This window comes from Labrus bergylta, chromosome 14, assembly GCF_963930695.1.
Source record: "Labrus bergylta chromosome 14, fLabBer1.1, whole genome shotgun sequence".
In the NCBI taxonomy this organism is placed as follows: domain Eukaryota; kingdom Metazoa; phylum Chordata; class Actinopteri; order Labriformes; family Labridae; genus Labrus; species Labrus bergylta.
The window spans coordinates 24439484-24464803 of record NC_089208.1 but is presented as its reverse complement, the minus strand read 5'-3'; the positions used below and the strand labels follow the sequence as shown (position 1 = coordinate 24464803).

Sequence of the window (25320 nt, the reverse complement as noted above, 5' to 3'; positions counted from 1 at the left end):
ACGCCACCTGTTGCACCTTTGTGTGTCTGTGGAGATGAAACCCTTTTCTGTTGCTCTGCTTGAGGTTTTTGGGAGTTTTGTTAAATATGTTTATCCCATTTACTTGACTTGACTTGATAAAGAGTGTAAAACTAGAGTTTGATACTACTCAGCTATGTGCACTGAGCATAAAATGTCAATACAGTAAATATTGGCTGGATTGATTACTGACATATCTGTTTAGAAACAAAGTAAAAACTGTATTCAGTTGGACGTTTCTCCAAACACCACAGACCACTTTAAACTTTGACACCACCAAAGGGAATAAACATTTGTGTTTTCACCTTCTGTTTAAATGTTTCATCGTCATGATGGACTTTTCTACTCTGTAAACTCTGATATTAGCTTGCAGCGTGTGGCTCTGATATTAGAACTTCAAGCTTCTCGAGTGCAGTAGTTTGAAGTCAGCCACCTGCCTGTGCTAATTGCCGTTGTCTCATTCAGAGGAGAGGCCCTTCATTCCTGCCTGGCCTAAGGAGGACAACAGGCATTGGAATGTAAATTGTTCAAAGTCAGTGCTAAATGTATGAGCGATGAATGGAGGGAGGAACCCAGGTCAACACATTAGGTGCACTTTAATAAGCAGGGAGAGGTCAAGAGGGTCAACCCTCCCCTGAAGTGTTTATGTAAAGAAGATGTGGAGAGAGAAGAATCCAGTGTGTCATAGTGCTCCACTGTTATCCTGAAACTAATAACTAATAATTACAGCTATGCCAAAGACTCGGTGAATCCAACATAGGCACTGTCCTGTATCCAGCTACATGCTAACATCAGCATGCTTCTACTGTCAAACATCTCCGCCAAAGAGGACGAAAATTAATCAGGGCTACAGAAACATTTATGCTAACATATTGATAATGGTATGAAACTATGTAGGTGAAAACTTGATTCTGATTGGCTAAAGGTTACTTCATAGATTTGGGTTAAACTGCCTATTCCCCTCCCTAAATGAACAGGCTGCCTTTGCATCAGTGTTTGTCTTAAATAAGTAACCACAGCTAAAGGAACAAAGTCAAAGCGATCATTTATAATTAATGAAAGTCATCACAAAATATCTTGAGACAGATATTAGTTACTTCCATCTGGAAAGAGGTATCGCACCATTAAAACCAGTAATAACAGACTTACCATTATGTCCCCAAAATGTTGTTCTTTAGAAAACAAAACATGGACATACTCTTAGAAACATCAATAATTGTCTTCTTATTTGTTCCCACAAAGCTAATTCCAAACTTTTCTTTAGTCTCCATTTTTTTTTCCCGATGAGACACCAGATCCCTGAAAAAGTCTGAATGACTTGCCAAACGACCTCCGTATATCCATGATGGTAGCACGGCTAAAGTCATCAATCTTGCACTCGATGATGCATCCTATCATTAAGATGAACAGAGGCAATATCTAGTCGTGTTTTTAGGGGACCCGACATAGATGATCCTGATGCTATTAGAGTAAATACTCACTTTGCACAAATATGTAGTGAGTGTTGAATGATTATTTCTTACATCATTGAGACATGTGTAACTGTGTGCAGGCTAGGTTCTTACACGCAGGAGAAGCCCTTAAAGGTACACAGTTTACACTTCAAACAACGAGCTGTTGTTTCACATAACACACTCCGTCTCACAGACTGTAGTCCTAAACATCAAAGATTCTGAAGTGCAAACGTCTGCACTGGATGTGTGTTCATATCTTACCTGGGCGATGTTCTTGTTGAGTAAGTAGACTCCGTATTCAAAATGAAAGCGCTCTCCTCTGGGGTACAAAGGGAATCTGTGAAAGACAAGAGAAAAAGCAACAAGGCGTTATGAAGAGGTGATTGATGCATTTAATCTAAAACCAACAGAGTCTAGAAACGAGATGAATAAACCCTTTTAATGTACACCTGAAAGACGAGCATGCTACAGAGTCCATGCTGTATTTCACATTCCAGATCTGTCTGTGTGACAATGTCAATACTTATTCAGAGAACTGTTTTGGCTCTGAAAACGGGCAATAATTTCTCTCCATAATTAAAAGGGGGCCGCTCATGTAGCCAGCAGCGTTTATAGTCGCTAACACTCGCAGATGGCTGAAGAAGCTGAGTCTGGGTATGTTCTCCAATCCCACAGATGCCACCTCTGTACCTTTAAATCTGAAATATCAAACAGAAGCAGAGGCGTCCATCCACCTCTGAGCAGGAACAAAGAGAGCGTTTCCTTTCAGTGTGGTGGGAAAGTCCCAACGGGGCCAGTCAGATGTCTCAGTCTGGACTGCACAGAGAGGTTTCACTCTGTGTTTAGGGTCAGGTGGAGAGGGGTTTATGCTGACATCCAGGGTGGGAAAAACCTCTTTTGCTACCATGAAGGTAGCATGTGTGAGTAACGTAAACCTAATCCCTCTCTTAACCCCTCACTCTGAAACTCTGAAATCTTCTTCATAAGAGAAGAGAAGGTCTTCTTCTGAGAGGAGCTTTACTGCCTCAGCACACAAAATAAACAATCTGCTCTTTGAAAAAACAAAAAAAATCAAACAAACACTGTTACCAAGGCCAGGAACTGTCACAGGCCTGCACAAAGAGACGACGCAGCAAGCATGCAGTAAGACAAATAAATAGATCCCAGATTCACAAAAACAACAATCAAATGCACCGCTTCATTTCACTGAGCTGAACTGTAAGGTCTTTGTTGTGTGGTGTTTTATGTGGGGAGGCTAAAGAGCTAAGTATGGAGATATTATGCAAACATGGTGCATATGTAAATATATCCAAAAACGGCATAGAAAGATTGCAAAGTGTGTGTGCAGAGATCTGCAGATTTGAGAAAAATAAAGCTGTTTCAGGTCAAAGACTCTGTGGCTCTCCAAAGATCTTCAGCTGACCTGTGCTGTCTTTGGATTGGCTTCCTGGTACTCTGTCAGTGAGGTTTACTGACAGTATGTTCACATTTTTCATCAAATGTAATATCATCATTTGACAATAAACAGAGTTCATTTTACTTTTATAGTAACCACCTTTGCTAGCCTTTTCTCTCTTTTGCAAAATAAAAGAAACTATAACCAACAGAGAATAGAAACAATATGTATAAACCCTTCAAGTGTACACTTGACAGGAGAGCATGATACAGAGTCTAAACTGTATTTCACACTACAGATCTGTCTGTGTGATAATGTCAATAATGCTTGGTTAAAAAGGGATTTTATTTCTGATTAATTTTACATTCAGGCTTTCAGATATCCGGGGGCTTCTATTAAGGTCTCAAAGCCAAATCTACAAATGAACTGGTTGCAGACTGTCTGCAGACTGACCGCTGTCTTGCTGCTTCTGGACTGTGAGCCGGGTTTCAGCTCACCAGCAGACTGAAATCTTTTATCCGGTTAAACGATGTTAATAAATCCAAGATTGGAGTATGAGTCATCAGTTATCAAAATCTTGGATACATTTGTACAATATGTGATTCAGGAGTTGACATTAAGTTACATTTGCCAGGGGCTCAATGGGGCAATGTTTTTTAAAGATCAGTGGCCCCTAAAACAATAAAGCTATTGTTTGTTTCATCATTTATCTCAAAGTCTTTTTTCTCTGCTGTAGAAACTCTCCAGCCTCTTAAGTCCTTCTCTCTACTCCTCACACATTGTCACCTCTAGATGTTTTGAGAATAATTTTGATCTTCACCAGTTGATTTTAACCTGGCTTTTGGTCAGGAATGGTAGCTTTTATGACCGATTTACCAAACTTTTAATGAGAGAAAACCTGCACTGCCATCAGAGTCCCGATGTACAATCCGATTGCAGAGAACGCGCTCACAGGAGTGTCAGCGGTGAAGCTGTCGGTGGTCTCTTTACTGTGACACACTGTGTGCACACGCTCTTATAAAACATTACTGAAAACAAACACCAGTATCACAAGAAAGCGATTTCAAATTGAGAATGTGTTCCTGTTTTGTTTTCAGCTGGCCCGGATCTGTCAATCATGTGTCGGGGTCTGCAGGCCAGTCATAATGTGGAGCCCTGTGACTCATGGAGGCTGAAAAAGTAACTTGATAAAAAAAAAAGACAAATATGTGAGGCTTCTTATTTACCAGCCGTAGAGTGTGAGTCTGATACAGCTCTTGCTGTGAACAGTTCTATAGGACAGTGTTTTTGTTTGTTTTAAGACAGCAGTGTAAGAAGCAGCAGACGCACTGTGACCAGGGTGAACTGTACACTGTGTGCAGACATGTGTTAAATGTTCTGGAGAGTATGTGCATCCGGTCTTGTCTCTGGGTGTGAGTGCCCCCTGAGGACTGGGTCATGGTCTTGAGTTAATCCAGTGTGAGAGCAGATACGGGGCTCTTCTCTCCCTCACAGTGTGACCTATAGGTGCCTGAGGCTGAAGGAGAACATGGCAGACCAAACACTTCCTCAGTGTAGTAATAATAATATATATAATAATAATACTAATAACATTTGTTTTTAAAGCACTTAGTTAAAAAACGTTATTAAGTGCTTGACAGAATATAAAAACCCCAAACAGAAAAATACCCATCAAGGATAACCCAATAATTTAAAGTAGCAATAAAACAAGAAGACTTGGCTGTTCAAAGGCAGTGGTCTTTTAGTCCTTATATTTAAAGTGGCATTGTTATTTTAAAATATGAGTTCTTTTTAGTACTAAGAGAATTCAATTAGGGGCCGACCGATGTGGAATTTTTGGGGCCGATTCAGATATCGATATTGGGCAGAGAAAAAATCTGATACCAATATATCGGCAGACATCTTTTTTAGATCTATGTTCGATCTGTAGAGATAGATATAGATATACACATTTATTGTGTTGATCTTAACGCTCTTCAGGACCAGATCTCTGATGACACCCACATTTTAGCGTTTTGGCTCTAACAAGTGTTGGCCCTTGATAACCCATATTTTTTTTCAAAATGAGATCTTTCTAACTTCATTTGGGTTCAACCCATTTCTTTAAAGTTTACTTTCCTCCTTCCTGTTTCCAAGAGCGTGTATGAGGAGTTCAGACAACCATTCTGATTCAGTGTGTGAGTGTGTTTATATGTTCACAAGGATCCCCGTTCTGAGTCGTGTCCTGGTTCTGATAACATCCCGGATATGATGTTTACGTGGAGCATGGAAAACCTGGTAATTTCTATCGCTGTATACATGAATATAACAGCATCCATGTGTCTGCTGTCTGTATGGATGTGTCTCTACTGCTCAGCATCGCACACATTATGTTCTGAAACATGAACGAGTCATCAGAGTCCGGAGAGTGTTTACATGAAACTACATCCAGGTTTCTATCAGAGAACAAAGATAAGGGCTCATCCAGTTCTCTGAAACAAGTTAGTGATGTTTAAATGCACAACTCATGACACATAGATACAAGGACTGGGCAATGAAAACACCTTTTTGGAGTGTTAGGGTAAATTTGACATAGCTTATGATGATCATCTTGATACTAATTACTCGGTATAGACAGATCAAACTGCTTATAACACAGCAGGAACAGGGACAACATCCAGTTGGTCTTCAGTTTTTTGGTTTGCATGTTATTAATCATTCACAAGAAAACCTGGATGTTAACAGGCACAGTAAGCAGATAGCATCTCACAGGATCAGTGTGTGTCTCTGGCAGTATTTTGACAGAGACGGTTGAGCTAACAGCTGTGACAGGATACACTGGTAAAATGGAAGGAGCAATGTGTAACCACGTTTAGTACAGCTTTGTGATGTTAACCTGCAGGGAGGACCAATGGCTATTTGTCCTAGTACTGCTAACGTTGGCAAACCAAATCAATCAAGTGTAAATTTTGACTGTTTTCTTGATTTTTCTCCACTAAAGACTAGTCGGTGTTCTGAATAAATACAAACAGAACAATGAAAGCTCACAAACCACTTGAGGTCCTCGAAACAAGCTTAGCTAATCTTAGCTGCATTTTGGCTCACAGACGCTAGAACCTGCTTGGGTCAGAGTTTTCAACGGTTATAATTTTCTCTACTTAAAGAAAAGGTTCAGGTTCAGGACATGTGAATAAACTATATTCTGAAGTTTAAATAATGAACTGTTTGCTCACTTCAGGTTTCTGCCATGAACAGGATGCCCTAAAATATGCCAGCATTGTTAAATGGGATGGTATGAACTGTAAATATTCTGATCATATTTTCTGCCATGTTAACCCAGTCACTGAAAACACCCAGACGTGAGGGTAAACCCCTGACAGCTGGGGATCATTCCCACCCTCAAACAAATGTTATCAGGATGTTGTTAGGACTAGCGAGTAAAAATGGAGTCTCTGCAGCCAGAGGGCCACACAGCCATCAGCTCTTCAGTCATCGTGTTTTCTCGACGTGCAGCGAGGGTCCAGAGAGAGCGGCCTGCCAGAGGTCGTATCGCAGCGATAGGAAATAACTACCAGAGAGAGGAAGAACAACAAAACAGGCATTCCCCTCACACGGCTGGCATTCCCAATATCACTTCCCCACACGCAGATAGGATTTGTTTGCCGATGAACACGCATGAGAAGGAAAACAAAACCATGTCCAGCGCACACACGCAAAACACATGAACACACACACACGGACTCCATCACAGCGGAGTGATTAATGACCGCTGTCCGCTGTGTCTGAAATCACACTGGAGAGACTCTGGTTCACCAAACACCAGGAATTCCTCCCGGGGACGTCCACTAAAGTTAAATATATTATTACACACCAGCAGGGAGGATGGAGGGAGGAAGCGGGGGGGGGGGGGAGGGGGGGGGAGGGGGGAGAGTGGGGCCGTGTGTGATTAAGTTAGCACATTTGATCATTTTTTATTTAATCTAATGTGACCACCTCTGTCCCGCTGAGGGTTGTTGAAGGAGACCAAGAGGACTGGAAATAAACATTCAAATGTATTCTTTGTGACACTGAGGGGATTGTAGAGGCTCTGTTTTCACTTTGTTTTCTATTTCTTTCTCTTTGTTGTTACTTTCATCACTTCAAAACATTTTTATTTCAGCTAAGTACCCCCTGATCTGTGCTGAATGTAAAAAAAATTAAATACAAAAATAAGGCTCTGTAAAGAGGCACGACACAACACTTACATATCAGGGTCTGATTGACTTGAGAAAAGCTTCATATGTGTGCTGCTGTCAGCAAACTGTTAGATCATTTCTCCTGGGGAAAAAGGCACAAAGCCTGAGGATGATTCAAAGTATGCATTCAAACATATTCTTCCCGACAGTGAGGTGGTTTTTAGAATCCTTTTTTTTTTTCAGTCTTGATTTTCCTCAAACAATCAATGATTTCTGTCCGTCCTTCATTACTAAAACTGGTTCCATGCTTGCTTTATATTCTATATAGATTTATAGTGTAGTCACCTGTTGTCCAATTATAATGTTTCTACCGAGACAATAACAAATGGGTCTAAAACATTTTCAACGAGTTCAGCCACGTTCCCCCTGACAGGCACAAAAAAACATTTAATAGGAAAAAAGGACTTTCATAAAAAAAGGTCTGAATATCTACACAATATTGTGTCTGAAAACATGTCATAATGTGTTTATTTCAAGTTAAATTCTCCCAGAGAAAGGTCAACACCTGGGGAGGATTATAAATGAGCATTAGAATAAACTCTTATGGACGCTGTCTGGATTTTTTAGATTTTTGTTTTGACTTTGTTTTCCACTTCACGCTGAGTTTTCGTTTCACTGTTTTTCTGTTTTGTTTCAACCACACATCTATTGTCTAAATATTCCTCTGGCATCCATTAATTTTTACAATCTGGCTCCATGCACGTATTTGAACACAGAACTATCTCTAGGTCCAAGGAAAAGGGGATTTTTTTCCAAAGTGGTCCTTAAACTTTCAAATTAAGCTGGCCACACACTAGACGAGTTGAGGCCCGGTTTATTCCCCACGATCATCGATTCAAGACTTGTATCAGATGTTTTTGTCCAAAGAATCCTCAAGTGTTGCTACAATTATTTCACTGCTCCCGATCAGAGCCCGCCTGATCTGGAATTGAAAATATCAAACGTGACCTGTAGCAGCCGATGGGAGCAAGCAGACCTGGAAGTGTCACCGAGCAGATTTCATGTACTCTGATTACTCGCCCCTCAGCAAATTCAAAAAAGCTGCACATATCTTCTCAGCCAGGATCTCATCTGTATTGTTTTTTTCTCACTTTCTGTTTTTTTGCTGTAAACAAAACACACAGCAGGACAGCCAGCTGAAGATGTCGATTGTCCTTATTTGATTTTCTTCTGAAATCACGTTTGGTCACGCAAGTTTCTGTGAGAACTCATGTCTGTGAGTCGTTATTAAAAGCTGCTGAATGTGGTCTCCAGGTCTGGCCAAGGCCTCTAGTGTGTGCATTTGAGGATTATCATTTTTAAAAACGGCAACTGTACTTATCTCTGTGGTCTCCCATGTTTTAAAAATTGGTATTGATTAGAAAATCATCAAGTGTGTGTCCAGCTTTATGAACACTGACTTCAAATATTTGTTTCTCAGCCAGGTCTCCTTCGAGCATTGCAAAAAACGTTTTGGGGTAGGGTAAAATCCAACAGTTTGTTTCATACACAGCAACATCGGCCCTGACAACACGTCAAGATGAGGAGCCGGCTCTAACAACTGGAAGCCAAATGAGGAAAAAAAAAGTAAGAAGCCTCGGAAGAGTAATATCAAAACATATTCTCTACTGAGTAAAACACTCAGTGTTCATTTGAGTCTCTCCTGACCCCTGAGACAGTTCAGCTTCTTTCAGCAGAAAAAAGTCAGTCCTCTGTGTATTATAGAGACAAAAGGAAGACCGGACAGCGAGGAGACGGACGGCCATTTTTAATGTCTCAGCCAGCAAGCGGCGTAAACCGACGCAATCTTCTGCACTAAACAGGATGGAATAAATTACAATCCTGCAGCTCTGTGTTTGTTCATCAGGCTGGACGGATGAAACAGAAACAAACCAGAAGATTCACACAAAGACTGGAGACTGTTTATCACACTAACTCTGCAAACTCGTCCACTCTGCTTATGCTTTCATTTGACTTTGTTTTACTTAAAACTCAAATAAAATCATCTCCATCACAGCAGACCTCTGCAGGTTTCTTCACTTTTCCCTCATCAAGCCGTTTCTTCCGTCAGCACATCCCTCTCTCTCTTTCACTCCCCTCAGTGGCAGCTCGGTTAAAGGCTCGTGTCCGCGAAATGAACACAGAAAACTGATTATGACAGGTAGCATAATCAGCACGCCCTCTCACTCTGCGGCCATCCAACACACTGATTACTGAAACATCAAATCTGCTTTCATTTAGCAAATGTACAACTCTCCATGCAGCGGGCGAAACGATCAAAAATAAGACAGCAGCTAAAGTAAATCTGTCACTTCTTTTCCTTTTTCATCGGAGTCCTCTCACCACCGGAGAGGTAACGTGCGAGTGCTGCCTGTGTTGGCAGACACAAATATGTAATTGATAGTGGAGCCCTGACACTGTAAAAAGACAAAACGCTGCATCTGAGAGGAAAGTCCCCTGTTTTTATGAGTGAGGAGGATGTATGTGCCCCCCCCCGGCCTGCCAGCTTTTTAACTGCAGGGTCTAGACACAGAAAAAAACCACAAAATATATATACGAGGAGGGACGGCTGTTAAAAGGCGGAAACAACCAATAACCACACAGTGAGCTGATGAGAGAAGGAGCAGGAAGTTCTCTGCTCTGTCTTCCTGTCCGTTTCATTTTTTTAAAAACACACATTGCCCGTGCTTTTTATCCCTGTTGAGGGATCTTTAAATATGAATCTTAGTTATTAATCTTTCATCTTTGAGTGATCCACCATCTCTCCTGTGTCTACACGGTCTGTCTGGACTGCACCCCGGGGCCTCCTAGCAGGTGTCAGCAGCACATGACATCTTTTACAGCCTGTGGTTAAATGGACACATTTGTGCAAACACAAGACATGAGCTTAGGAGAAACCGAGGACTCCAGTTAAAGCTTTGTAAAAACAGGCTGTTTAAAATGTACATTGGTGTCCGGACTTTTACAACACTTACAGAACAACAGAGGAGGGAAAAGAACCCTGAACCCTGAAGGAACAAAACCCAACACAGGACTTCTGTACATCTTTTTTTGTTTGGATAATCTAAAACAATAAATACAAAAACATTAAAGTTAGGGCTTTAACTCTTCACTTTGTAAGCTTTTATTGTCGTGACAGGACAGGAGAGAGCGTCAGAAACCAGGGAGAGAGAGAGAGAGAGAGAGAGAGAGAGGGCAATGACATGCAGGAAAGGATTTGAGACCCGGGACGCTTGCTACTTTGAGGACTAGAGCCTCTGTACTGTGCCTGCAAACTAACCGCAAGGCAGCGCCCCAGAGCATTGTTTTTTTTTTGCAACAATAAGCTTAGTCCTCCGTCTTTCATGTACTCATCATGAGTTTCTCAAGAAGATCCCAAAATTCAGTTCTGATCCGGATGCAGGAGTTTGTTGTTTGCATAATTATACTTTAATTCATATTAAATTAAAATTCAAAACTTCATTCTTGGAGGCTAACTTCTAAACTTTCATAACCTTGGAGTTGTAAAAACTTGAAGAATTTGAAGCATTTAAGGGAAATTCTCAGATGTTAAAGCTCCTGTGAGGAACTCTTGGTTTGTTTTGATTTTGAAGGCATTCCACGCAAACAAGGAAAAGATGTTTGGGTAAGCATAAATGCAAGTGTGGACCATCAGTTTTACAGGTTAAAATGACCTCTGTCTCTACAGGTAGCCATGTTCAAATCAGTCTATAAGAGAAAAAAGGAAACAGGGTGAGTGGGGTCTTCCGTTGTAAACCTCAGAGAGTATGTATATTTACCTATGTGTTTTATATCATCGGCTGCTCTTTGTTTCCTCTTTGGCTCACTGGATTAACCGCAGGTGGGTGGTCGCACTCAGCTTTACTGAATATAGAAGAACACGTAGCAGAGCCCCGGTGACTGGCTAACCTGCTGTAATGTACACACAGGCTGAGGGGCTCCACATGTGTTGGCTCGGCTGTTTACACATCCTAATTAATACTCTGAATGTGCAAAACAACAGTTCTGCCTCACATGTTAGAGACAAGGCTGGGCCAGTAAAAAGAGGGGGGGGGGGGGGGGTACATGTGAGTTTCTCAACGTCTTTAAAGTGAAATTTCGAACAGCGAGGGGTCATAAATCATCTGCACCTGCTTTGTAAAAAAACACCCGCCTCACAACTGTCAGAGCTCTAATGGCAGCGGTTACTTTATAAATCACAGGGAGCTGTAATTTTCAATATCTGAGAAATGATTACACTGAGCATCTGTCACTGAATGCTATTTTAATGACCGCTGCTGCACTAAAGACCCCCGTTTAACCGTTTCACCATCTTAGTCTACGCTGTTAAAGTGTCTCCTGAGTGATGTGGCGGTTCCTCTCTCTGTCATTCTGGGTTTTCATCACCGCTGTTAAGAATATCCAGGAGTCCCCTGACCCCTGGTCCAAACCCCCACACTCTCATTATTTCATTCCTTTGTTTTCTACCATTGTTTTCTTCACAAGTAAAGATGATGAGTACGGGATCTATCCGACTAGCAGCACCCTAAAGAGAAGGGCTATACACATTTATTGAGCTGATCCCTCAGGTGCAGTTATCAAACACTTGTGGAAAAGATATATAATGAAGACAAGATGGTCACTCAACTGGAAAAGTAACTGAGCATGTAGGTGCATCACCGTCTGACACTCTGGAGAGTGATGATGATTGTTGTAATTCAAACAGCGCCCCTTTCTGGTGAAAGAGAACTGATATTTGACTGGTGGATAAAACTAGTTTAATTGGCGCATATCTGGGATAAAATTAGCTGACACCGATAATCACTTGATTCGCTAATATCGACCAATATTATCGGCCGGCCGTTCACAGGCCAACAATTTCAGCCAAAGTCCATCACTTCATCAGAAACATATGATTAAAAGAATGGCATGCTATCTGAGCTTCAATCAAAAGATTCAAGATAAAAGATTCAAACAAATATTTAATAATCCACATGCTAACTTCTTCTGTAACATTGTACTCGAGCTAAATGACAGCATATCATTGACTGAGTCTAAGAAGACGATGTAGCCATTGTTACGTCCTGTATTAGTTTGTGAACTGCTGTTTTGATGCCTCAAGTTAAGAATTTTAGCTGCCGCCATCTTTTTTTCTGGAGCCAGAGGTGACCATATTTGGATAGAAGGTATAAGATACATATTGGCCATGTCTCATTTCCATGGTAGCATCCGGCCTTTGTAGCCTGTTGGAAGGATGCTGCCCCTGTATTGGCCATTGTTATGTCTCTATTTTGGTCGGTGGGACGTGATGGTAAAATGTTTCAAACAAGCTCTGCACACCTGAATGTGTGACAGGTGCATCAGAGGAGGGTAAAACTTATAGACAACGAGAAAGGCTCCTTTTACTCCCTTAACTGTCGCTTTATGATGAAATATTTATTTGATCATTGATTGTTTCCATCTAATGAAACGTTTGTGTCAGCATAAAGCGAAACAGTGTGCAGGAGCCTTCTCATAGTCTTCAGGTTGCTATTGTAACAATTTTCCAATCACAGATAGACACGGCTTAAAGCACAGTGTTATCCTGTGGTTTGCTTCAAATCGAATCATAATTATAAAACAAACTTCATGCTGTAATTAAGAAGGCTTTGAACCAGAGATTGAGATCGTAAACTCATTAGGGAAAATGTCTACTGTGTTAATAAATCAAGTGAGGTCATTTCCTCATCTGCTTCCATTTAATCAGACTCAAAATAACCAGTGGAGTCATTTTCAAAGTGAAGAAAATGCATCCACTCCTTATATGGTCAATGCACCATGGGCGTGATAATGATGTCAACGTCAACTAACTGAGGGGTCTCCTGATAAATGACGAGACGTAAATAAAACAATGCAGAAGCAACAGAGTCCACTACACGATGCTATAATGAGAAAGTTGACTTTACATCAATGCTTAGTGTAGTTCAATGGAACAACAATATCAACAAAGGAGTGGAGAAGAACATACGAGCAAACACAAAATGTAATGCAGCTTTTTAATTACATGCACAGAGTAGCAGGCTCGTGCTTTACACTCTATGAAACCATGCACCGGTCACTACCCTCTCCCACTCACTTGAGGTGTATACTCAGTGTTACATCCTGCTGTGTTTTCACATCAGCCCACTCGGAATAAATGCAGAAAAAATACCAGGTGTCTGTCAGGAGAAACTCTGGTTGAAGTCCGAGTGAAAAATGTAGATGTTTGTGTTCACACATGCAGCTCCTCCAGCAAATATCAGGAGTTTTTCTGCAAGTTTGAAAGCCCTACATAATTGAAATATTCTGTTGACATAGAGAAAAGCTAATGATAAACTACGACTTTAACATCTCCTTGGGCTGTTTGTCTGGTAAGTTTATGTAGGTCATGAATTGTGCAGGCCCTGTAATTACAGCAAAGGCCAATGTAATAAAATTATAATTTTTTTATTTGTTATGTTCTTGTTGCTATGCAACAATTCAAAACCCCCTGCTGTTTTATGATAATTGCATGCTGCGGACTCACTTGCTCAGGTATGCACCTCACTTCCACACTGACACTCCACACGCGCAGAAATATTATGCTACAATCAGCAGTGTTACTGAAAGGTGTGGATGTGGTCGAGTATGATTACTGCTTCAGGGTTAAGCGTGAATAGTCTGCTCCGTTCAAAGCCTCAGCAGACTAAAGAGGAAAGTCCTGAGTCATGCTTGCACCTGTCTTCACAGCAGTTTAACATCTGATTTTACTGTGCATAGTTGGTTTATTTCAGCAGATTATTTAAGTCCTTTTTTCTGCTATTAGTCAATCTGAAGAAAAATAAAAGATAAGGCTTTAATAATCCAAAGATTTAGTCATTGTTCAAGCAGAAATGTCTCAGTTTTAATGGCTCCACTTTCCTTGACTGTCATTTATATCCGTTTTTAAAGAATCTGTGTTTTTGACCGTTGGCTGGACAAAATAAGCAATCTGTAGATGAGTTTTAGGCTCTTGGAAATTGTAAAAGGCTTTTTTAATACATTTTATAGATCAAAGATAAATTATTGTTTAAACAATTGTCAAATTGATTGACAATAAAAAGCTGTTATATGTGCAGTCCTATGTTTTTTTATATTATTTCAACTATTACTATAGGATACAATACAACGTTATATGTTATATTACGACAAGATATGATACGTTACGCTACGTTGTGTTACGCTACGTTGTGTTACGCTACGTTGTGTTACGCTACGATATGACACAAGATGACAGTATTCGTTACGGAATGATTTGTTGCAATACGATACGACACCATATTACACTATACAATACAATATGTTGTAATGCGATACGGTCCAACACGACACAATATGACACTAAACGACACTAAACGACATGATAAGCTGCAATGCGAAACATTACAACACAATATGAAACTATACGACATGATAAGCTGCGATACGATAAAACACAACGCAATATGAAAATATATTTGTTACTTTACATTGCAATGTGATGAATAACGTTACGATATGATACACTTTATCGTCTGTAGGAATATTTATCTGTGAAGCTTCAGTGCTGCACACATCTTCCCATATAACCAGTTAAATTCCTTCATCCTGGAGTATCCTTCAGAGAGCCATTCAGCACAGATGCTTCTTGTTATCTTTTTAATGAAGTATGGACAAAAGAAGCGGTGGTGGACCAGCAGGGCTCCCAGATGAAGGGATACATATGAAACTAACCTGTCAACCTGAGAGACACTCCCTGAACTCTTCTGAACTTTTTATAAACATACCATTCCTGTTATTGTCCTTGAGTGATTGGACAGACGATTTTAAAAGACAAGTAAACAGTCCGCACGGTCCCAGGACGCCTTTGTAGTTGACTTCAGAGTAAATAATGAGCCATTTGTAGATATTGATTTAAGCATTCTGGCTCCAAAGTTGATCATCTCCTTCATCACTTTAGAGAAAAAAGCTCCTGATCCACTACCAAACATATGTGTATCACACTGTTTACACAGCAGGATCACTCCTGTGATTCCTGATGGTGTGCAGTCTTATAAAGCTGGTAACATCTTTAATTCATTATTTTTTAATGTACTAAATTTAATATGAAATGGAGGCTGAAAAAGCACCAAAAAAAGAAACATGTTGATTTCCAGATGTAGCTGTTAACTGTGACTCTGAAGTTATGTCAACTTAATGAAACAAAACCGTAGAATATTTTCAAATATCACAAAGATAGAGATGATACTGATTTGATTCAATTAAAGAGTCATGGATTATAAATGAGAGGATATCATACGAGAATGAAATAGATACATTTACAACTAAGATATGATTTGATATTTTAATAACTGAACCAGAAATTTACCAGTAATTGAAAATAATCAAATATATTTTATATAAGAAAAACGAAATGCAATACTCTCCAAAACTTTTTCTTAGTAAAAGATGTTTAAGGGGAAAATGTTTGCCTGCATCGGACTGTGTAGAGGTACAGCAAGTGTTGGGAGGAGAGAGAGGGTGATGACATGCAACAACTGCCGACGGTCAAACTCTGTGACCTGTAGCCTGGGGTCGTAAATTTATTTTTCTTCATTATTTAATTCATATTTAAATGATTACATTGGGAATTGTATATTTTGTTTTGAGTTTTTGCTTTGGTGTGTTTGCATTTGCATGTCCAACCCAAACGTCATGCCAATAAAGCCAACTGAAGAGAGAGAGGGAAGAGAGAGAGAGAGAGAGGGGGGGGGGGGGGGGGGTGAGATCCAGAGAGTTGGGATAATGTAAAGATGAAATATGGTCCTTGTTGATCCTGTTATTTAATCATTGGTTATTGATTTTGTTGTGTAGCACAGGTCGTGGTTAAACAATAAGGTGATACATTCAGATAAAGAATTATCTTAAAGAAGAGTAAAAAAATACAATATCATTGATCCGCATTCTCAAAAATTGGTTTAGCAGCAAAAATAACTCAAACCTCTTCAGATCTAATAGAATCCCTCTGCATGACTAGATGATTGGGGGGTTAGGACATAGATTGTTTTCAAGCATATAACTCAAATGAACTCACTTTTTCACTATTTATATTTAATCACCTTAAGTGGAACGCTCAACAAGCCAAACTTTCCTTCTGCGTGCATGTTTTCCTGTATTATGTGTCATTCAGCAGGATGTTAAGCGTGCCCTGCAGCCTCACAGAGCTCCGGGTGCAGTCGCCCCTCTCCTCCTGTGCACATGGTACATGTTAAGAGACATGAAACCGCTGAAGCCCCGGAACAATAACCTCTTTTCTTGGAGCTCACAGGTTGCACACGTCTTAACGCTGCCCGCCCCTCTCCTGGCATTCCCGTTCACTGCTTCCACTAACTGTTACTTTTGTGTTTGAACCGAGCAGTGATGTGTAAATCCCACTTACATACATTTTTCCTTTATGGTGATAAAGACCTTAAAAAAATCAGATTCGCCTCAATACTTTGGGGGGGACGACTGTTTGTGGCAGCGCTTGCTGTTTTAATGGCTGAGCTCTGGACTCAATCAGACACTGGACATCTGGATCACATCTCCCCAGTTCTCCCACATGCAATCAGAAGCAGTGGAACTGGACTTTATACAGGACTGAATGTGGGCGCAACATGTCGTTGGAGCCTGCTGATTTCAGAGAACATCTCCCACAGGGTGGACAGTGATTCTGTGATAACCAAAAATGGTCAAATAACACAAGTGCCAAACAGAGCAGCCATATTCCACACCTTTCTTCTGTGGCCAGATTAAAACTCTGTCCTGAGCCAAAGTGCTGGAGGGTAACGCAGCCCTGATCACCACATGCCCTGACTGGAAAAATATCAGACTATATGAAATAAGGCAGCCATTACTCTAACCTGAGGAGCAAAGGAATAAAATGAGCCAAACTCAAAAGATAAAATACATTCAAAGTCTTCACACCACACTGAGGACACATGTTTTTACACTTCAGTTAGCAGACTGGGCTGTACAGTGTACAGAGATTTGATGGACTTTTTTTAAAGGCTTTGGAATAAAATACCCATGAGGTATTTTTTGATCAGGGTTCAAATTTCCATTTTAATAACTCTATACTCTTCATGAATCATGACTCAAATTTCCAGAGTTCTTGATAAGATATTTCCAAGAAAAGGAGCTAGATGCCTTTTAAAAAAAATGTATTTAAAGAATTAATATGTAACTCTGAAACCTAGTGTTTAAAATGGGTACTGCAGTCCAAATTCGAAACATTGTAGAGAGCTGTCTCCCCCCGCCCCGATGCTCACACAGGTCACCATGTGGTGAACTCTGAAGCTTCAGTGTTTATCCAGCTCTGCATCAGTCTGTAAACCTTTCTGTGTTCTAACCTCTCTCCATTTTTCAAAATCATCTCCAATATTGATCCTAGTTTGAGCACGTTTCTGCTCGTGGAGCTTATTAGAAACATGTATAGGCTTTTTAGGTCGGGTACAATCACTTCTATCTGAACCAGTTCTCTTGCCCGCTTCCATCACTGCAACACCTGTATACCATGTATCTCTTTGCTGATTTGTCCTGTACATAAGTAGTGTTTTCTGTAAAAAATAATTCATTCAGTAATCCAGATGAATCAAATTCAACCTGTTTGCACATACTGTTAACAGGAAATTGTGTGATTGACAGTGAAGAGACAAAGATTTGAGGTATGAAAATCTTGATCCAGACTACGTTCTGCAGAAAAGCTTTTTCTAGCATAAAAAGAAAAAAAAACATTCATTCCACTGCAAACACTATTTAACTCGAAGGGCCTGCAGTTCAACAAGCAACCAAAGCAACATAAGGTTTCTATGTGCATGCCATTATAACTGAGTGACTGCCTGCTAATCCCACCACGCTTTGAGAAACGGATCCCCCGCCACCTCACTTATCACCACCAGTTGCCTCTTTCTGACACTTTAATCACCGCTTTTTTGTACACTTTCAGAGTTTGGCTGCTTGCTTTCCGTCTGCACACACATCATTCTGCTGTGTGTCTGCAGCCCGTTGGGGACTCAGGGGTCATAAACATTTGAAGGGGGTGGGGTGCACGATCTTTTCTGGAGAGTTTGGCCTCTCTCAGGGACACATCAGGGCGACGCTTGTTGGGTTTGATAAACTGCCACAAAGATTACTAGTTTATTTTTTGTTGCAGGATGCTTAAGTAAATATCCTGCATGGTAGGAAGGACACTGAGTGATGTGGCTCCCAGTCCGCCTCTCCAGCTCTATGACATGATGTGAAAGTGTTGGTGCTTTTTGACACATTTTGTGCCTCCATCAGACGTAGGCACAGTTTCTCTTTCAGAACTTAATAAGAAGCACAAAATGACTCTGGAAAATAAGGAGTTGTAGATCTATTTACAATATGGATTACGGAAACAATGGCTTAAATAATGACCATAAACTTCAATGTTTTTTACAGGATACAGATAAAGATAAATGATAAAGCTATCACGTAGCAGAATAGTGAATCAGTCACTTAGTGAGAAACATGTCAAACAGAATGCTTTCCAACTTTTTCAAGTCACATCAACATCACTTTGAATACATCGGTCAATTTCCTGCCGAGGAGAATCAAAGAAACACAAATTCTAAATGTGAAACTGCTTCACTTAGTGTTTTTTTCATCACTTAGTCAGGTTGTTTTGGAGAGTTTGAGACTTTGCAATATTTTGGCATCTGGTAGAAACCAATTACAAGATGAAAACTGAATGAATCCTACACTCTTAACTGACCTAACGTCATTAATCACATCAGAGCCTCTCCTCACACCCTGTGTCCACATGGACGTATACTGTAGAGGCAAATGCATAGAGAAGACTGGTACCGGTAATCCTTATGAGCAACAACGAGCAGATAAAGCCTGTTCCAAAAAGGGTGAACCCTGTGTTGGCTTTCACCTGCAGACGTGGAGTTGGTCTGCTTCCTGCTGGACAGTCAGGTGCCAAACACCGGCTGTAGGCTTGAAGTGTGGGTACAAGCAGTAAATGTACACACTACGTGATGCAGTGGGCGTGCACTTCTGGGGGCGATGAGCCCAGGAGGAGGAGCCCCGTTTGAATGTTTTGTTTACAAATTGCAACAGACAATGCTACTGACTCCACCTTTAAGTACAGTTTGATAAACTCTGTTGTCCTGTACAGTCATCAGGTTTCTTTAGGCTTCAATCATCATCCTCACGCATCATCCTCATCCTCATCAACGTAAAAAAAAGTTCTTTTTTCTTCTCCTATATTGCCCAGCCCTACTGAAAAATGTCTGCCCGGCAGACAGAAAACAATGGTGAGGCTTTCTGGCCTTCAGTCTGAGACTATAATGACCTGATTTAACGTCATCATGTGGCCTGCTTCTCCTCTCTTACCAATTGAAATAATTTGATGTAATGAGCCTTCTCCAGGTTTCAAATGACCCCCAACTCTCTCTTTACAGCCAATTTAAGTCACAGCAGAGCGCTCTGGGCTCAGACATTTCATTTCACACGTATAAAAGCTCACAAGAGCTTCAAAAAAAGTCCATATGTGTTCATCAATTCCAAGCAATAATCACTTCATAGAAAAGGTGTGATCACCCTTTGCAGTAATATTGTCAGGTAAAATCACAGCACATAAAGAGACTGACATTTTTACTGCTGATATCAACATATGAAGTTATGAAGATCTGTGAGAGCTCTGTTACGAGTACGAGCATGACTCAGGACTTTCTTCTTTATTCTCCTGCCCCCCTGTTGCTTTGAACCTACTGAAACGTTCAACTGTAACACCATGGGGGCGATCACATCCACCCACATCCAGGATTATTAGTAACACTGCTGATTACAGCAGAATCGTCCTCATCACTCCACCTCTCACTCTCATTGAAGGTGGTCCTGCACGTGTGGAATGCCAAAACTTTTCAGGTGCATACCTGAGCATGTGTGTCCAAAGAGAGGTGTAATCATAAAGCAGCAGGGGTTTACTAAATACTGACTTGTTGCTTAGTAACAAGAACATAACAAATAGAAACAATCATTTGAATACATTGGTCTAAAGTGTAATTGAAGTGCACGTACTCTTCATGGCCTACAAGAACGTTCCAGATAAAGCCCCGGGTGAGGTTGGATTCTGAGCTTATCATTTTGCTTCTGTCTATGTCAACAAAGTATTTTATAATCATAAGTAGTTCTTGGTTCAACAGAAATGATATGGTGCCAGGAAGACAGGAAGCAAAGAGGGCACATCCCTATTGTAGGGGGTCGTAAATAAGCTGGCACTAAATGGGCACTGTGATCATGGATGATTGGATCATTAAAAAAAGATAAAGAAAGAACTTCTGGATAACACACAACAAAGCTTGAGATGCCTACAACTGAGCAGCAGATGTGTTTTCTGCAAACATAGCCTGAGCCTGTGTAGCGCTGTTCTGGTCTTCTGACTACTTCACACACTGATGGCAGAGGTTGCTATGTAAAGTGACCATCAGAAGCAACAAATTCATTCACTCACATTCATAAGCTGCTGATGAAGCAGCGGGAGCCACTTGGGGTTAAGTGTCTTGCCTAAGGACACATCGGACATGTGGCTGCAGGAGCTGGGGATCGAACCCCTGACCTTCTGGTTGAGAGACAACTGACTCTATCAACTGAGCCACAGCCGCCAGAATATAATAAAGAGTATTTATTCTGAGATCAGACAGCAATATGTTCTCATCTCTCCAAATCCAGAGGCTGAGCTGTAGTGCCGCTGTATGCTCTGTATCACGTGTTGTTTCTGTGCATTGATGTACGATAATGAACTCCAGACATTCATATCTGAAGTGTTACAACTGCAGTCACAGAAAACGAAACCAGCAAAACAATTTTTAAAGGAATGTGATTGGTTAGGAAAGATCTGAATGTACTGTAAGTATTAATCCCTTGAGACTTAGACTTTAGAAGTTAGAGGATTCAACCACATGAGTTTGCACCAACCAGATGTTGGTCTTGTTGGAAAACAAACATCCACTACTTTAAGTTAACAGATATAGATAGGTAATGGATGAGATTAAAGGGATTTGTCATATTCAGGCTGTAAAGTAGACATTGTTATATTCAGAAAGGTTGGTGGATGAACTGGCAAACTTCCAGAGATGGAGCTTATCTCTGCGGTTGGTTTTGGTTCAGTGACTTTTAATGACCTCAGAATCATTTTAAAGATTAAATCAAAATAAGAAATGAAGCATTGAACCTTATTAATTCCGTATGTGAAGGTCAGAGGAACGAGCAAAGTTTAAGGTGACATGAGAAAGTCACATGACTAATGTCACCGAATGATCTTGACTAATTAATCTGAATCTGATTATGAACAGAAAACTTCAGCTACCAGCAGCTAATAGAAGACAGAAGAGGAGGGAGGGGTGTGACGAGGACAAAACGATCCCTTTTGTTCCCACTGATGAAGAAGAAAGAAGAACTAACAGACTACTTAAGAGTCGAGATCTCTGACAGAGGAATACAGACACCTCTGAGGTGGTAGGTGTATTTAAAGAAAAAACATTTTGCAGCCGGTGGTGGGTGATATAAAAAAGAAATGTTTTATTATCAGAGCTGCTGACAGTTTGACTGTTCCTGCCAACCAAACTAAAACATGCTGTTCATGAACTTCATTAGATGTTATGACTCCTTTTCCTTTATGTGGATTTGACTACAGATGATTTGGTTTAAAAGGCTTCGGTCAGTAAGCAGTAAAGTCCTCTATTAGGCTAAATTACAATCCCACATACATACAGTACTGAGCATTACTCTGGATTGTATGTAAATATTTATGATCTGTTAATATTTGAAACTTAGGACTGTGATGGAATTTCTGTAACTCTGTAGATGTACAGACATTGAGCTCATTCCCGGGGCTTTATTGGCAGACTTGGCCGTTTTCCCATCTGCACTCCTGAAAATATCTAGATCATTTTATTCCTGCATTCCCTGTATGTGAACAGATATTTTATGTGTGTGTTTATGATTTTGCCTTAAGGTGATGTCCTCATAAAAGCAATTAGCAGGTTTCAACATCACCTGCACACACTTTTATATGACTGGCTCTTAGTTACAGTGCTCATTATAACATTTACCTTCTTGCACGTGTGGAATGTCAAGTTACATTTAAGGTGCATACCTGAGCATGGGTGTATACAGTTTAGTAATTATAATAACCTAGTACAGTTTTTAAATGTTGACTTGTTGCATAGAAACAAAATCATTAAAAAGAATAGAAAATAATCATTATATCACCTCGGCCCTTCTGTAATGACAGTGCCTGTGCAGTTCACCACCTATATAAACGTGCCATGCAAAGCGCTCCAGGGGAGGTTAAACTGTAAGTTTCTCTATGTCAATAAAACATTTTTTTTTTATGATTATGATGTGATGATGCTTTGACAAACAGCTGTAGCCTATTGGTTAGTGAGCGTGCTGCATGTACAGTGGCTGTAGTCCTCAAAGCGGGAGGCCCGGGTTTGAATCCGACCTGTGGCTCCTTCCCTGCACATCATTCCCCACTCACTCTCTCTCTCCCTGATTTCTAACTCTATCCTCTGTCCTATCTCTAAAAAAAAAGGCACAAAATGAACAGCTGCTTTATATTGTTTCACTTGTTTTGTTTTTTTGTGCGAAATCAATAAAGTAAACTAAACTGGTCATGATGTAACACAAGTTAGTAACCATTTAACGCATTTAAAATGTACACAAAGCTTCCGATGTTCTGCATTTCAACACGTACGTACATCGTAACCATCAAGTCCTGACGAGCCTGAGTAAGAGCTATAACCACAAGAGACTATCTTTTTATTATGCATACAAATAAAACATGGATATATTTGTTGTTATGGAGAAGAGGAGTCTTTTTTAGAGAGGAAGACAGACTCTGAAATACTTGTGATGAATGTGTCTAAAGAGAAACATAAATATTTCTAAGATTAGTTTTTGTAAGTATGGCGTGCACTTACTCTCTCTCCTTCTCGGTGAGTCTGTCAGTAATGGTGTCCTTGATGGAGGAGCGGGAACCCTTGTGGATCACCGGATACCTCAGAGGGACCTGCAGGAAGCACGAAATCATCAGGACCAGGTGCGACGTGTAACCCAGGGCGACTGCCACGCTCCCATCATCCTTTGCTGTGGGACAGAAGAAAAAAGAAGAAAAAAAGAGAGAGGGTCCAGTCATCACATGTGAGATGGAGTTTCATAGAGCAGACAGAAAATGTTGTTAATCCACCCTGGGCTTTAAAAAGGGTGATCTACGGAAACAAGCCAAAGCCATCAAGCCCGTAACGTTATGCAAATTCAATTCAAACCAGCAGCATTTCAATCAACAAAGAGTGAGTATTTCATGACATCAACATCTTCAAAGCACTCAGGCAGAGATGTGTTTTGTTTGAGATGGAGTTTCATTACATGGAAAAATAAGTTCTGAGTACATAAACATGTCCACATCTTGTGAATCCAAACAAAAAAGAAGAGCAAACATCCGACCAAAGACAGCCATGAAACCGAGTGTTCACAGGAAGTAGAGCAGCGCATTCATGTGGGAAAGTGTTTTGAAAGTGATACAAAATGTTCATGCATCACGTCAAACTATCCCCTGTGATTCCAAAGAAGTCAACGAGTGGGAATCTGGACGCCTCTGTGAACATTTCTGACTGCGAGCTGTCTCGAGAAATGGTTTCAAGACAACTCCGCTAAGTGGTTTCACATTCTGGAGCAGCAGCAGGACACTGCTCGAGGCAGACACAAAATCACCGTGGTTTGTATCTCCATGCCTTGAAATAATAGGCTATGGCGATGCTGAGCGGTCGAATATGTGGCTCATGATGTCTGCTTTTCAACTTAGTAAAAACAGAGAGGATAATGATGCAGAGCAGCCTTTCTGTGTTAAGTCCACAGCCCCCAAAGCATCTGGAGTAAACAGCTTCCTGGCCCCAGGGGCTTATGGACCACACTAACAGGTCAACAAAAGGACGTGAAACTAGAAGTGACACCTCAGGGTGCAAACTGAGACCGTTCTTATGATGTCAGCCTGAGCTGACAGTGAAAGCTAAAAGTAAAACTCTGAGAGGTCTTTAGTGAAGTACCACCGAGTTCCACTTTGACTCTCAGTAGGATTAGGACTCAGACTGACCCTGACCCTGGTCTCTCTAAAATGGGAACATCCTCCCCTGTAGGCCTTTTGTAAACGGACTTCAACACACACTCAGACACTTCTAAACTTGATCCGACTTCCTCGGGTGCAGACCTCACACAAACGAGAGCAGGGGTCAGTGATGGGGTAAAAACGGAGTCGTGAATAACCTCCATCTCTTTTCTTTCTGAGATTGAACAGCGCTTGTGCTTCACTTTGTGGTCACCCATATCTTTTGGTTTTCAAAGGGATCTTGGCAACGTTTCTTTTAAAGCGTAAAAGCATATTTAAATGAGATATATTGCGATGAATGTTGGCTATCAACTGGACATCTGAAGAAGTCCTCAATGCAAGTGTCCAAAGTGTGTAAATGTGGGACGAGATCTTGGAGATGCCTTTGAATGTAAGGTGGATTCCTTTCACAAGCACCCAAGTTTTTGTTATTCCTGTGTGTGCATTTTCATATGAATCGATATTATCTATTTGTGATTTATTTGTTTTATCTGGTTTTTGCACGAATAAAGAACCAAAGATCACTACTGGAGACTTTCCAATACCAATACCAGGACTGGAAATGTCGTCAATATGACCCTTTATCAGAAAGGGTGTTGCTCTGTGTAATATTAATTAATATCATTTTTTAGACCTAAATTATGAAGTTATATTGCCCAAAATCAGCTTCTTCTCCACTTCAAAAAGAAAGACTACGCAGCAAGTGGTGTCACTAAGCAGTCAGCTACTGTTGTCTTAGCGTAGCTTAAAAATGACTTCTTTAAAGTGACTGATTATGTGATGACAGTAAACAAAAGTTCTGTACACACAGAGAGTAATATTCGTCAGCACCACACTGATAAAAAATAAAGCTTTGAGTTAAAACATGATTGCTTATCTGAGAGTCTTCAGGGGACGCAGGATGTCTGAGGGGCTGTGAGCTGAGCTGACGCTAACATTAGCTTAGCTTGTCTTTAGATGCACTGCCTATTGTAAGGTTATGATAACTGTACTTTACATGTTCATGGATTAAAAGAATCCACACAATCCGCAGAGGTCTCCTCCTCTACAAAACAGACTGACCGGGTAATTTAAAAAGCAGAGTTTGTCGGACCCTTTTTCTTAACAGAA

At 40.6% G+C, this 25320-nt stretch overlaps 1 protein-coding gene across 1 annotated transcript in view; it reads right to left on the bottom strand.

Annotated features, from left to right (window-relative positions):
- The window catches only part of uvrag (UV radiation resistance associated gene), a 118700-nt gene that overhangs the window by 43083 nt on the left and 50297 nt on the right, over positions 1–25320 (bottom strand). The window contains exons 12-13 of the mRNA XM_020631199.3: positions 23030–23195; positions 1734–1809 (exon numbers count right to left, since the gene is read on the bottom strand). Of these exons, the coding sequence (XP_020486855.1) occupies positions 1734–1809; positions 23030–23195 (242 nt within the window). The remainder of the gene's footprint in view (positions 1–1733; positions 1810–23029; positions 23196–25320) is intronic.